This window comes from Nothobranchius furzeri, chromosome 9 (assembly GCF_043380555.1).
Source record: "Nothobranchius furzeri strain GRZ-AD chromosome 9, NfurGRZ-RIMD1, whole genome shotgun sequence".
Lineage (NCBI taxonomy): Eukaryota > Metazoa > Chordata > Actinopteri > Cyprinodontiformes > Nothobranchiidae > Nothobranchius > Nothobranchius furzeri.
In genome coordinates, this window is record NC_091749.1 from 53,448,246 (window position 1) to 53,464,016 (window position 15,771).

At 41.6% G+C, this 15,771-nt stretch overlaps 1 protein-coding gene across 2 annotated transcripts in view; it reads right to left on the reverse strand.

The window, feature by feature from the left end:
- Positions 1 to 10,568, reverse strand: part of LOC107381856 (CUB and sushi domain-containing protein 1) — a 668,617-nt gene extending 658,049 nt beyond the window's left edge. The window contains exon 1 of one of the 2 annotated variants that reach the window (XM_015953775.3): positions 9,936 to 10,568. In XM_015953775.3, the coding sequence (XP_015809261.3) occupies positions 9,936 to 10,074 (139 nt within the window). In that variant the 5' untranslated portion in view covers positions 10,075 to 10,568. The remainder of the gene's footprint in view (positions 1 to 9,935) is intronic. The other variant, XM_015953774.3, reaches the window with a different exon arrangement.
- Between the last annotated feature and the right edge of the window lie 5,203 nt (positions 10,569 to 15,771).

A 15,771-nucleotide genomic window follows, 5' to 3' on the forward strand; every position in this document is an offset into this window, starting at 1 on the left:
GCCTTTCTGCGTGGAGTTGCGTGTTCTCCCCATGCATGCGTGGGTTTCCTCCGGGTACTCCGGTTTCCCCCACAGATCACAACCCTATAGGTTATAAATTGTAAGTCGCTCTGGATAAAAGCATCTGCTAAATGAATAAACATAAACATAAACTGATCTGACATCTCCTACTGCAAGCCTCTTTAAACTTTTGTTTTAAAAGTTCTTCAAAATACGACCATTTCATATTCTGGGCAGGTCCCCACATCTAGTTCTGACCAAACTTCGACATGTGTGGTGGACTGTGGGGAGAGGCAAAATGCAGATTCAGAAACAACACGAGAAAAACTGGAAAAATAGGTGATAAATACAGTGGAAGTACTTAAGAGGGTGATTTCTGAATGAAAAACTGCTGGTGACAGCTGTGAGTGGAGATGAAGGGGTTCACTATGCAGAAATATTAAAACAATGATGCAAAATAGAAGAACTAAAAAGATATCCAGCAGCGATCCCTAAGCTATTTCCCTCAAGCAGCTAATTCAAAGAACATAAACACATCCAATCGATACGCAGAGATGTTAAATGGGTAAATATACCGTTAAACTGGCTAAACCAGTGGTGTAAATCCCCAGTCTTTGAGGACCACCACATGTTCCCCAGAACCCCAAATTTGAATCAAAGGATGATTAACAGTCTTCTGTGGAACACGAGGACACGCTGAAGAGATGATCCATCACCTACATCAGGTGTGCTGCAGAACTGACATAACTAAAGTGTAAAGGAAAGTGGTCCTTGAGGACCAGAATTGAGCACCACTGGCCCAAACCAATGCTACTGCTAAGGTTTGTAGTAATGCCAAGAATTATAGTTCCTTCCAGCTCACCAATAGGATTCTGCTCATGTGGTTGCCAAATGGCTCCTTTAGCACTATTGATGGGTCACTTGCAAACAAAATCTATTGCTACTGTCTGAGTGCCATTGTATTCCCCAACCCCAAGGATTATTCCATTAGGAAGTTTGCAAGTGCATTGGTACACCTAATAGTATAATTCTTGTATTTTTTGTACTAGATGGGTTGCATAAAACTGAAGAAAGAAATGAATCATCTCTCAAACACAGGATGTCTCTCATCAGTCCCTTGAATGAACCAGAACAAAAATCTGGGTAATTCAAGACCAAATTATATAATTTGTAGGTGATGGCTGGACTCATTATTCTACTTTAGTATTTCATTAAAGGCCAGCTCATATGTAATACATTTGCAGTGGTTCTAGTAGGAATAGTTGTACTCTGGCATACAAAAGGCATGGGTGCACCTGTTTCAGGAACTAGAAGTGAGCCACATCATAGGTGAGCTACACATGGCAACGTGTCTCTACCACTGACTCTGTTTGCTCTGCAACACTGATGTTTTACTTCCACAAATAGAAGGAGTTCCACCATGTGGTGGAATTGCTGATGCTAACTGTTAGCTTCTACTAGCCGAGACACTCTCTGCTGTTTCCTGGACGCCAAACCAATAAAAGCCTTCCCCGTTGTGAGTCAAGATGGGTGAGTCCATGAATGTTAAGTTACAGTGTGACGTAGATCTGTCAGGATTTTCAAATCCTAACGTTTCACCATCTATTTTCTCTCAGAATCAGAATCAAAATCAGAAGAATTTTATTGCCAGCGCTCCTTTCAGAGCGTAGGAACTTGACTCCACAGTGCTAAAGAAGAAGCTAAAGCAGGAGATCAGTGTAGGAGACTATTATGCCCAGCCTGCCTGAAAAACTCAGAGTGACTGATTATATTCAGAAATTATGTAAAAAAATATTTTTTTTACTGAAGTTGGACTTTAACAAGGAAAAAAGTTGAATTTATCTGTACAAAAGTCCTTCATTTGTTCTCATGACTGAAAAAGTTGGACTTATTCTTATTTTTGCTAATTCAGGCCAGCATTACAGCATGACCCAAAGCTGCTACAATCCATTGCACAACTGTTAACACAGCAAACGAGCTGAAAGAAGAGGAAATTACATATTTTAGGGGAATTGGTGAAAATGTTCCATAGCTGCTGATGTTCTGAATAATCTGTCAAATTAAATTTGGATATTGGTTTTCATGGATGTCTTATAGTCACACCAAACCGATCTTTCATTATGAACTCCATTTGAGAGGTTCATTTCATGCTTATTTTTAGAGCTGGCTGAATGAGTAATCCTGTGTTACGAAATAACCCATGGCTCCCACCACAGCGAGGCGTCAGCACAACAAGGTACACAAAATTAGTCACTAAAGTGGCAGGACTCAAAACGTTTGATTATCTCACACATTCCAATATTACCAGATACATCCAGGCCTTTAATAGATAAATATCTGGATCAAAGATTACCAAAGAAAAGTTGCAAACATAGAAAAGAAGCCAAAAATGAAACAAGATATAGCATTTATTTATGCATGGCAATAAGTGGTTATGCCCCAGCTAGGCCAGCTGCAACACTTTTATGATATTCATAATTCCAAGCTCTGCCTTGCTGTTTCACATGATGTATGCCTGCTCTTTTTTTATTTCCCATTCTCATGCTGCCCGCTCAGATTTTAAATGACAGAGAGATGAGAAATGCTGCCATGTATGATGCAGTATTTATTACTAGCATGAAATATCTGAGTCCAGTCATTAATATCAACACATTTTAAGGCCCTGTTTGTCCGTGCCTTTGGGTCACTTTAGCGGAATTCCCCCAACGTATCTGAGTTATAAATTCAGCTCAGACAGAGTTATGATGTCATTACTTAATGCTAGACATTACAAGCTGAGTAACACAAGATGGAAAAGTCATTCCTGATTAATCGCATCGGTTCGGGAATACATTTTCATTTTTCCCCTTTCACCGTGTCTCCTCCTTCATTCAAGTGCCTCTCCCTCCTCTCTGTCCCCGACTCTCTTCAACACACTTGTTCTGGTCTCTGCCTCAATCGCTCTCTCTGTCTTCACACACATTCCCATTTCCTGTCTCAGTCTCTAACACTGCCCCTCTTCCCACCATTTAGTACACTGTATGTAGGCCAGGACTCTTCAACAACTTCTGTCACCTGTGCACGATGAGGACAGATTACTAGCTGAATTAACTCGAGCCTTTTAGGACGACTAGAAGAGAAGATTTCTCTCCAGCACCTGAAACATACAGATGAAACGTGTATTTCTGGTAGGTTCTCTATTTGCTGATTTTAAACTTGAATCAGTGATATTAAAACTCTTTATAATGCATCACTTTGCAGAAAAAAAATGTATTAATTGCTTCTAGTATTCATTAATTCAGTGAAAAGCTCTTTTCCTTGACCACATATTGACACCCTTTATTCTTTGCTCACTGTTGAACTGTGTACTCTGTGGTAGTTAACTGTACTGAGGAGTGTGTGTGTGTGTGTGTGTGTGTGTGTGTGTGTGTGTGTGTGTGTGTGTGTGTGTGTGTGTGTGTGTGTGTGTGTGTGTGTGTGTGTGTGTGTGTGTGTGTGTGTGTGTGTGTGTGTGTGTGTGTTCACTCATCACACTGGACATCTCAAAGCACCCTCAAGTGCCTGAAAATTATAAGTACTCAGTGAGAAGGGGGCTCCGTTTGCTCTTTGTCAAGCTCTGTTTGTTTAAAACGTAAACGCTCGTCGGTGTGACTGAGAATCAATTACAACATAAGCACCTGAAAATACTGAACAAAATGTTTACTCTCTCTTCATCTGCTGTGTGTGTGTGTGTGTGTGTGTGTGTGTGTGTGTGTGTGTATGTGTGTGTGTGTGTGTGTGTGTGTGTGTGTGTGTGTGTGTGTGTGTGTGTGTGTGTGTGTGTGTGTGTCCTAAAGCTATTCCCACCCCCCTGAAGAAAAACGTGCTACACTTGTGTTTTCAAACTTCTCATAAAAAAGAGCATCAAAAACAATTAAAACACAAACAATTAGAGCCGCTGCTGGGAAAGAAAAACATATTTTAAAATGCATGTTTGACAAATAGTTGATCAGATGAAAATCTTAAACTAAGGTAATGTATTAACGGGGGGGCAGTTTTTATTGCATAAATCAAAAATGTATCAACATTGTGATATCAATGTTTTTCCAGCTAGAGTGACTGCCAAATCCTCAGTGCTCATCCTGCTCGACTTATCGGCTGCATTTGACACTGACAACCATGGCTTCCTTTTGTCCACACTCTCTAGCATGGGCATCACAGGGAAAGCACATGCCTGGTTTGAATCGTACCTCACAGGACGATCATTCAGTGTATCTTGGCTTGGACAATCCTCTACCATGCAAGATTTTGCCACAGGAGTCCCCCAGGGCTCTGTACTAGGACCTCTTCTCTTTGCCATATACACCACCTCACTGGGTGAGATCATTCGATCTCATGGCTTCTTCTACCACTGCTATGCAGACGACACCCAGCTCCATCTGTAATTTTCACTGGACGACCACACTGTCGCTGCACGAATATCATACTGTCTCTCTGACATATCAAAATGGATGAAATCCCACCATCTCCAACTCAACCTTCCTAAAACTGAACTACTTGTCATCCCAGCAAAACCATCAATACAGCACAATATCTCAATCCAAAATGACTTCCTATCTCTGGCTCCTTCAAAGGCAGTTCGAAATCTGGGTGTTGTGATTGATGAACACCTGACCTTTAAAGATCACGTTGCCTCTGTTGCCCGTTCATGCCGCTTTGCGCTGTATAACATACGAAAGATCAGAACATACCTAACAAAACATGCCACCCAGCTCCTGATGCAATCTACTGTCATCTCCCGCCTCGATTACTGCAATCCCCTTCTAACTGGTCTTCCAGGCTGTACTGTGAGACCTCTTCAAATGGTCCAGGACGCAGTGGCACGTCTGGTCTTCGATCAGCCAAAAATAACACACGTCACCCTTCTGTTCATTGAGCTCCACTGGCTACCACTAGCAGCATGCATCAAATTCAAATTGCTAACACTAGCATACAAAATCCGAGATGGTACGGCTCCCATCTACCTGAATCCTCTTGCAAAGGCTTACGTCTCAGCCCGGCCGCTCCGGTCATCACAGGATCATCGGCTAGCAGTGCCTACACCACGCTCAGGACAATCCAGACTCTTCTCATGCATCGTTCCACAAATGTGGAATGACCTTCCAAGCACTACCAGAACAGCGGCTTCCTTTTCAATTTTCAAGAAACTCCTGAAGACCCTGCTCTTCAGAGAGCATCTTCTTAACTAGCACCTTCCCTGCACCCATCCCCCCTCTCTATCGTCCACTCCTTTGTTCCCTCCTCTCCATGATTGATGTCAAGTTGTTGTTATTGTTGTTGTTAGCCTCAAGGGCAATATGCCGATTATCACTTGTAAGTCGCTTTGGAAAAGTGTCTGCTAAATACATAAACATAAACACAGATAGAATCAGCTTCATGATGACCCCAGATGTGCCCCAATTTTAGTAACTTTTACATCAAAGTATTAATCAGCCTTTGAACTGATGTTTCTTATGCTGCACCTTCTGCACTGTAACAGTCTTTTGATCTTATTATTACATCAAATTGTACCTGTGTATTTTAAATATGATTATAGAATCTGCTGTTTTACGGTGTTACATTGAATTTTATGTTTTATGTTCTTGCTCCAGGAAAGCACGTTGAATTGCTTCTATGTATGAAATGTGCGATACAAATAAAGCTGCCTTGCCTATTTTACTATCAGATGGACCTACTCCCCCAAACGGAAAGTGCTGTGAGCATAGTGATGACAGAATGGAAATCTAAACCCTTTAAAGTATGAAATAAAAATAGGCTTTATAATTTATTGTCTAATGTTAAAATAAATACCTTAATAGTCCGTTTCTTTTAATTACAATGAAAAAAGTGTGTTGAAAAGCTAGAATGCTTTAATAAAGAGAGAGATTACTGTATGTCTCCAGCAGATATTTAGCAATTAATTTGTGGGCTCTCTGTTAATTTTTGTTGATGTTAAAGTGGAAATGTGTAATTGTAGCCATGAAAATGGAACAAATACTACACAACGAGAATATAAATATAATATTCAATCATAATCCCATAGCTCCAGTTGAGTTAAAATCTGAAAAAAAGAGTTTTCAGAAATAGAATATTTTACTGCTCAGTGTGATGGTGTAAATGTCACAAATATTTTCTTTTTATTTCTTTTTTAACAGCATAAGCTTGCTTTTGTTGATTCGACCAAACATCCTTCATCACATCAAAGGCTGCCTGAAAATAGTTAGAGTTGAAGAGGAAGTAGACCTTTCAGCGGGATAATAATCCACCGCACACAGGCTAATTCACCAAGGAATGGTTTAGAAAGAAGAAATAGAGGGTTAATGGAATGGCTGAGTCAAAGCCATACTGAATCAACACTGAAATGTGGACGGACTTGAAAAGGGCAGAAAATTTAAAAAATTGTAAAGTGGAGAAATGTTCTGTTTGTCCTCTCATCCCCCCTTTGATGAGTGCATCTTGTATGATAACATAACTCAAACTGTTGAAATCAGAAACTCAGTCATATATACCACTATATCTATATCTATACCTATATCTATATATATATAGATATATAGATAAAGTCTATATATAGATGTAGATTTAGTCACAAATATGCCATTTTTGTTCCTACACTGTGTTGTGTGTCATGACACAATAAAAACTACACACGGTTTCGCAGATTCAGAACATTCTGAGGTCAGATGGGAAATCTTACTGACAAACATGGCGGAAAAGGAGCGTACGGCATACTCCTGTCACCTCGCTTCCTGACTGGATACCTGCCACATTCATCTGGCAAAACCTTTATTTGTCCTCTCAAAAAGTCAATCCAACTTGTTTGAAAGCTCCAATTTAAAAAGAAAGCGCTCCCAATGTGCTATCACACCACACACCTGAGATTTTAGAGCCATCATGGTAATCGAGGCGCATCCTAAGGATTGTCAGTAGGGGAGGATGGAGTCAGATTTCAGTATAATTATCCTGAACCCGGCCTTATCTGTGACTAAAATTACTCATTCCGGATAAAATCATAACTACAATCAATATGCACAAGCAGATTTAGGACAATACATATTTCACAGTCTTTTGTATTATTCAGATGCAAGTAGACCATTTCACTCTCATTTTATAGCTAATTAGTCAGCCACAGTAATACACAGTGCTGCTGTAAAAGCAGAGAAGAGCTGCCAAGCCTGGCTCGTCAAGCAGGACAAATGGCAATAAAATTAAATATAGAAATTACAGAATACTACAGAGCCACACGCAGGTAAATATCTTTTTGATCTTGTTATTGTTTTTGCTATAATACAATTCATTTTATCCAAACTTTCACTAATTATATCCTACATTTTTTTATGTTTTTTTTTCATTTGTTGTTGCTTTAGTCCGACACTGCAGCACACAGATTATACAAACATGTCCTTCCTGTTTTGATCTACTTTCACACATCGCTGTATTCTCTCCAAATGATTCACTGACTTGTGTGCCTCTGAGTTTTGATTGGGCAGATAGCACTTTTTAATTAAGTGCCTTCTAAACGTGTGTGTGTGTGTGTGTGTGTGTGTGTGTGTGTGTGTGTGTGTGTGTGTGTGTGTGTGTGTGTGTGTGTGTGTGTGTGTGTGTGTGTGTGTGTGTGTGTGTGTGTGTGTGTGTGTGTGTGTGTGTGTGTGTGTGTAATTAGTATGCCAAGCAGGAGGACTGACAGCTAGTTGCAATATCTTGTTGTTTGGCATTGATTCAATGTCAACTAATTGTCACCTTGTACATATACTTTAGTGTGTGTGTGTGTGTGTGTGTGTGTGTGTGTGTGTGTGTGTGTGTGTGTGTGTGTGTGTGTGTGTGTGTGTGTGTGTGTGTGTGTGTGTGTGTGTGTGTGTGTGTGTGTGTGTGTGTGTGTGTGTGTGTTCAGGTCTAAATGTTCCTGTAAATTTTAAAAACCTTTGAAAAACAGACTTTTATTCAGTCTTCACTTTGAAAGGTGAATGTAAATAAGTCAGCAGGGTGATCTGTGTGTCAGAGTGTGTTTGTATAAGCGTGTGTACAAGTGATTAAACACGTGCTTCATAGTCCCAGTGGGAGACTAAAATCTCAGGCATGTTATTCTGAAAGGTGTGTGTGTGTGTGTGTGTGTGTGTGTGTGTGTGTGTGTGTGTGTGTGTGTGTGTGTGTGTGTGTGTGTGTGTGTGTGTGTGTGTGTGTGTGTGTGTGTGTGTGTGTGTGTGTGTGTTCCAGAAATGTCCTTTGTACAATCCCCTGTAGAGTATAACAATATATCAATTATATAAGAGTTTGCTGGGTTAAGAGGGAATCATCATCACAGTTGGATATTTTTCTTCTCAACCTGTTGAATGTTGACTGATAGAGTTTATCTGCTCTCACAGTCTGTGTTTTTATAAATAAATGTGAACACTTGACACTAAAGGAGATCAATATCAGTGCAAATTTAGATTTTTGGAAATACAACCCTTAAAACGCCTCCCCATTTCACTGCCACAAAAAGGCATGAGAGCAAGGTGAAAGTTACTTCATGGGGAAAAAAGCCTTTGTGACATCTTTTGACACTTGCACGTTGAAATTTAATGTCATTTACAGAGTGATGTCATATCTAAAGGGCTGGCAACCATTTGGGGTTTGAGGATTGACTAAATGATTTATTGCCACCCTCCCTTCTGTCTCTCCAGATGTCTGCATGCCCTTTAATTTTCTCATAGCTTGTCTTACGATGTGTAATTACCTCTTCGGTAACTCAAACACTTTATTTGTGACTATTATAGTGCTATTTTTAGCAAAGAAAGTCATGTTTAAGATGGATAATCCAATATAAAGTGTGTGCATTTGAACAGTTAACGGTTATCTCGGTAAAAGTTGTGAACACCTGCGATTTTAAGGCCGATAGAAAGATAGAAAGAAAAACATTCACACACACACACACACACACACACTGAGATTGGATTGAAAGTTAAATCATAGGTGATAAGAAGCAGTTGCTTCAATCACAAACAGCTTAAAAGCCCCTCTATCATATTCATCAACACATACAATTCCCCCGTTAATCACACTTTCACACAAATCCCTTTATTTCCAGCCTGACAAGCTGCATGCGTGGCAGGGAATGCAGATAAAGATGCCATTGCTAGACACACACACACACACACACACACACACACACACACACACACACACACAACAAATGCATCTAAACTAGAACAAAATTAAACACAGACAGAAAATACATGCAAATAATTTTGTCACAGTTAAAACACATCAAACACAGTTTTGTTTATCTGAAGGGGCAGAATTTGCAGAGGAAGCAAAGGACAAGTGCAGACAAAGAAGCTATTGATGAGCAGTTGGTTGTCCCACCAGACCAGGAGGATTTTAACACTTCCTGCTTCTTCATCTACCAGCATCTGATCACCTTCCAACCCTCCTAGCACAGACCTGTAGGACTGCTGGCACACAATAGGAGTCTCTTCTCTCTGAGTGTGACTCCACAAAGTATCCATCAACTCCATGAATCTGGGATATCCTCTCCACATGAGCACTCCTCCTCCCATTTGTAGACATTAACACGTGATGTGCCTCATCCTTCCCAAAGATGGGTTTTAACTATCTGAGGTGTGAAATGGGACTTAAGTGGGTTGTTTCATTAGCTTTTCGTGAACATGTCAGTTCATACTGAGGGCCTGGACTACAACAGAAGAGCATCCCCAGGCTGCAGATGGAAGATGTGTCCAACTTGGCTGTCCCTTCAGAAATACACAACAGTGCGTGCATCACAGCCACCGCAAGAGCAACACACATACCAACGCAGTCTGAAGCAACGCCACGCATTTAAGCTTCGGTTCCCATCGCGCACGCGCACACGCAAGCCGCCCAACCGCAACACAGTGATACCCTCTCAGACACGCGCTCGCCTTCCTCGCGCAGACAGGCTGACAGCCTCCAAAACTCACCTTTGGACGGGAAGAAATTCCCCACGAGAATTCCCAGCAGGAGGAGAAGCGGGAGGTCGCGTCTCAGCCCTCCCGTTTTCTTCGCGTTCAGCCTCCTCCTCGGCACCAGCAGCAGCCCCGGCGCTCCCAAATCCGTCATTTCGCTATTTAGTAAATCCAAGCTGGCTGAATCTAAAAGTCCTCTCCCCACCTTGCCGCTCTGCTTGGATTAAAGAAGCGGAGGGGGGGTTCAAAGAGGAAGGCAGCCCCCCTCCTCTTTTTTCTTGCGTTTTTATACCAACAAGAAAAGAAAAAGAAAAAAGAAAAATTAAAAATAAACTGCAACTGGAGATCAATCACGAATGTCCCTCACGCGCACGTCCATGTTCGTGTCTGGACAGGACGACCGGTGGCCGTTCGGCGGTCTGAGGTCGGACAACACGCCGCTGGTGTGAGCTGTCATAGCAGAGAGGAGCGGAGGACAGGAACGGAGAGGGAGAGAATTAGAGGAGCAGCGAAGAGAGATGGTCGGTAGGTCCGCACAGCACGGCGCGCGAGCAGAGACTGAGACCGGAGAGGGAGGGAGCGAGGGAGGAAGGGAGGTGAGGTGAGGGGGTGAGCACGGTAGGGAGAGGAGAGGGAGTCGCAAAGAGAGGCAGAGGTTAGTCTGAGACGTGAAGTAGGTGAAGAAGACAAAAAGGAAGGGAAGTGTGGACAAAAAGAGGAGAGGCAGGTGAGTCAGAGGAACTGAGGTGAGGAATTAGGGGGTGAAAATGGGAATGAAGGGAGAAGGGGGGATGAGAGGACAAACTGGTTCAGGCAAAACTGAAGGAGGGAGAAAAGGAGAAAATGGAAAACCAAAGAAAAAGACATTTTTGAAAAAGGTTAAGGAAGGAAACAATTAAGGAAGACTTATTGGGAAAAAACGGATATACTGTAGAATGAGGGTGGTGGGAAATTTAAAAGTCAGAACAGGAGAAAAGACAGGAAGAGGAAGGAAGATAAATAAACGTTGGAGATTAGAAAGAAAAAATCTATAGAAGGAAAGGTAAATTAGGACAAAAAACAGAAGAAAAGCTAACTCAAAAGATCAAAAGTGGGATCAATTAGGAAATGGGGCATGAAATTTAAGGAAAAACAGGAAAGAAAAAATATTCTGCTGGTGCATTACAAACGGTAAATAAACATTTCAAGAGCATCATCTTAAAAGGTCACACGATGCCTGAAAACATAACACATTTATTTCTAGTGACTCTGTTCCAGATCCTGTAAAAATCACCTGATGATGAGTGTGTGTTTGCACCCCAAATAAAGCTAGGAGCCAGTTATTGATCCCAAGTCCCTCGTGGCATGTGCAAAGGATCACGCTAACAAGATTACAGCGCTGCAAACACATCATGAAGAATTATCCTGCTGAGCCACTCAGAGGACCAACAGCAGCACCATTCAGACGTGCATCTCACACGTAGCTCCCAGAACTCCATCAGCTTCAACACAGAACCACATCACCCACATGTCCCACTAGAAGTTTTCCAAGAGACGAGTGAGGCATTACCACCTGTTGCTACTGTGACATCACTCCTACAGCCATTTGAGCTTCAATAATTCAGTTTTTTTTTCTAAATTCCCCTTTTCCAGTTTTTAAATTTATAAATATGTCATGGATAATGTTTATTCTGTCTGGCAACATTTTCATAAATGATCCTATGCTGAACTCATCTGCAGCTCAAGTGCCCAAATTTCCATAGCTAGAGCATGAAAAAAGAAGTAATAACATTATTTGAGCAAATCCTCATTTTGTGTCAGACCTCCAAACAAACCCCTTGGGTGCTTTGACCACATGGTGCAGGATTTGTCAGCTCCAACAGCCTGCCTTTTCCCTTTTTGATAAAACAATTTTCACAATAGATTTGTCACTAATCTCTCATCTTGTTAATCTGCGTAAGTACATGTTTTGTTCTGATAGTTAACCATCTTAACTTTGGTACCGTGCCTTTGCACTCTGGAGTGTGTGCTTGCCACGTGGGGTTTCTACGTGCATGCTCGGCAGCTGTTAAATGGTAGAACGTGTGTGTTTTAGTGAGCGACAGAGAGAGAGAGAGAGAGAGAGAGAGAGAGAGAGAGAGAGAGAGAGAGAGAGAGAGAGTGTGTGTGTGTGTGTGTGTGTGTGTGTGTGTGTGTTGAGCCATTTCACAGCATTACTGTGAGTCATCTGTCAAGCTGGTAGCTCTCTGTGCATTGGGATAGTTTGTCATTTTATATATATTTAGACAGAAATTGTCTCGTGTTGGGAGGCTTTAGAAAATCAAAAATGGTTGTTTTCAATGCAGATTATATTGATGTGTGATCCTATAAACTAATGCAGACACAGACAGACCGATAGGCAGACAGGCAGACAGATGGATACTATTCAGCACCAAGGATAGCTCCCTTATGAAAGTTGCTGTTGTAACGCTGCCATCTGCTGGTCAGAGATAGATTGCAGGATCAAGAAAATATCACACAATTTCTGAAATACATTAAACACACACATTGTTTATCAAGTTTGGAATAAACAATATGTTTATTGCTTTTGTTCTTGTTATAAACACTACCAGAGTTCTTTAAGAAGTGTTTAAGAGATAAATGATGCCCATGCCCAGTCCTTGGAGGTCATTTTCACTGCAGCAGTTAAATCGTTGGTTCTCTAACTTTTCCAGAACTACCTAAGGAAACGTGCCACCCATCAAGGCTATCATTGTGACAAACGTTAAAAACTAACAGTCTGGACTAAGGGCAGGCGTGCAGATAGGGTGTGTGTGTGTGTGTGTGTGTGTGTGTGTGTGTGTGTGTGTGTGTGTGTGTGTGTGTGTGTGTGTGTGTGTGTGTGTGTGTGTGTGTGTGTGTGTATGTGTGTGTGTGTGTGTGTGTGTGTGTGTGTGTGTGTGTGTGTGTGTGTGTGTGTGTGTGTTTGGGGGAGGGTACATTGGAACTTTGCCCCCCCAGTTTGAAAATCCTATCTGCGCCCCTGGCTAAGGGGTAGAAAGTACTGTAGAATCACAATCACCATTTTATTGCAGGTCACAATGTTTCTTTGCATCTTTGATTCCTTTGACATAGTACAAGTTGTATTATAATATGGTGCAATATGACATATTAGCTGTGATAATGATGTAAAAATTATGTAAAGCTATGTTTTTTCATTTAAGCACTCAACAGTCTCTCTTGGCAGATCATCAACACGTTCTAATCCTGCATCCTCTCACATCCTTCCATCCCTTGAACAAGCTTGTTTGGGGTTTTAATGCTTGAACTGAAACATTAACAGATCAAGTATCTGACATGAACAAGAAAACTGACTGATCTACAGTACTTGATGCCTTAATCTACCCTAAAGACCGACTGGCTAAGAGACACACACCAAGGCCAAATCGGTCTTGGCTTCTACTTTCTATGATGACTGAGGGTGTCTCATGGTGATGACCAAAACACCTGATGAATCTACAGCTCACTGGTAACCATGTTTTACAAGGTTTTAATGAAAAGTTTAAGGTCTGGAACAGTTGTTTAATCAATACAGTTATAGTGTTTCCTAGTAGGAATGAATGCCTTGTAAAATGTACTCAGGGGAAAAAAAGCCCGGATGCACCCTTTTCAGGATCTAGGAGTGAGCCAGATCCGAGCTGAACTTCAGACGGAAGGATTAAGAATCTTATTTTCTGATATTTGGACATCTTGCTTTGAATTGGATAACAACAACATGACTCTACCAATGACTCTATTTGCTCTGCAATGCTGATGCTTTCTCTCCACGATTAACAAACCTAAAGGAGTTCTGCCATGTGGTGGAATTGCTATCACTAACGGTTGCTAACACTAACGGAGCCAAGGAATGGGTGGAGATTTATCATCCACACTTCCTTTTAGAAAAACACTTCTGAAAGAGGCGTTGTCTGGCGGACCGAGAGTGCGGCACTAAGGCAGTAATAGAGACCCCTCCCCCCAAGTGGACTTACCGCTCAGGAGAAAAGCAGACACAGATTCCGCAGCATTCTGGAGGATTTCCTGTTAACCACGATCTTTAGATGAACAAGGGGAGGAGGGCATTTTTTTTCAAGAAGGTAAGCGGCTCCGAGCGTCTATGTGTCATATCGGCAGGTGAGTGGTTGAGCCAGGTGGAGGTGCGGCTGCCTCACCTGGAGACCAGTGCAGCCACGTAGTACTTTGCTGACATCACATTTTTCAGCTTAGCCATCAGCCACAGCTGACTATTAATAAATGTGGGGCAGAGTTTTAACCTAGAGATATAATTACAGTTTTGAGCTGAAACATTACATTTAAAGTAAGTTGCATTAAACTGCCACACTGATGATTACAAATGTGTACAGCACCATTAGACACTCACCTATAGAGCTCCAGGAGTTGACGTCACTTCTCCCGACATGCAACAGTTCTAATCGAAATGGCGCCATATTGGCAGGCAGAAGCCCGCAGCTGGACTATTTGTCAGAAAACTCTAACAGGAAACATGGTAGATTCCTGTTGTGCCCTAGGATGCAGAACAGACTCGGACGACATAAGGAATGAGCAATCTACAGGATTCCCCAAGATCCGGAGCGCCGCAAATGTTGGATCATTGTAATAAAACGAGCTAGTGACCCGGCTAAAATGAAACTGTGGGATCCCGAGAGTAAAGCTTTTCGCTTATGCAGCGACCACTTCATATCAGGTACTTAAACCAACGTTTCCTTAACTGTGTATGATATTTATTTTAAATGCTTTTATTACAATTCTTAGTGGGCTTCCTAAACTTATTTTGGCGTGGCTTTTTCTGTCTTATTACTCATAGCAACATGTAAACATCACGTAAAACGTTGCCCCATGATTTCTGTGTGCTGCCGTTTACGTGTTTTATGATAACAGCAATTAACCGTCTCAGCTGTATTTCATTTTTAAGCAATGGTTGATCAATTGTCAGATCACACATAAAAAGCACTTTGGATTGCTATTATCTGTCTCACCGAGACAGATCTCAGACAGATCCTGAGACGCTCCTGCCTGACATGTTTTTTTTCACGGAAAAAAATCAAACTAGTGATTTCTCTTGGTGTTCAGTTTATACATTCAAACAGCACAGCACTCTAAACTACTTACCTGTAAATCTGTTATTTGTCCATCCATTTTCATCCACTTATCCGGAGTCGGGTCGCGGGGGCAGTAGCTTCAAGAGGCCCAGACTTCCCTCTCCCCAGCCACTTGGGCCAGCTCCTCCGGGGGAATCCCAAGGGGTTCCCCGGCCAGGTCCGGTAAGAAGTCCGATCCGACAGCTTCTGGCGTTTTTCAAAAGTATCCCAGGGGCACGGTAAGGGTCGGAGATGTTTAGTCTATTTAATTTCTGACTATATAAAACAATTTCTTCGGTTTTAAAGTGTGAAGTAAACTCAGACGAAATAAAATCCAAGCCGATCCCGTTCATTTTGTTTACATTTGTTGTCTGCCAACATGGCGTCTACTCTCTGAGAGTCACGTGACGTCCGGAGCTCTATACAGGTTATCAGCAAAAAAAAAAGTTCATGTAGGTGTTACTCGCTCTTTAAGTTTCACCGTGACGTAGATCTCTCAGGCTTTTCAAATCCTAGAGTTTCACTGCCTATTTTCTATTAAACGCTAATCGAGGAGGTAGGTGTAGGCGACTATTTTCATGTTCTGCCTGCATGAAAAACCAAAAATGGCCAATTCTAATCGGAAATAATCATATAAAACACTTTTAAATTTTAAAACGTTGTTATAACATTTTAATTCTGTGCTTCCTAATCTTTTTCTGATTGACACTGTTTGGATCGTTGGTCTTCTTTACCTTCTTCAAAGACAAACACAC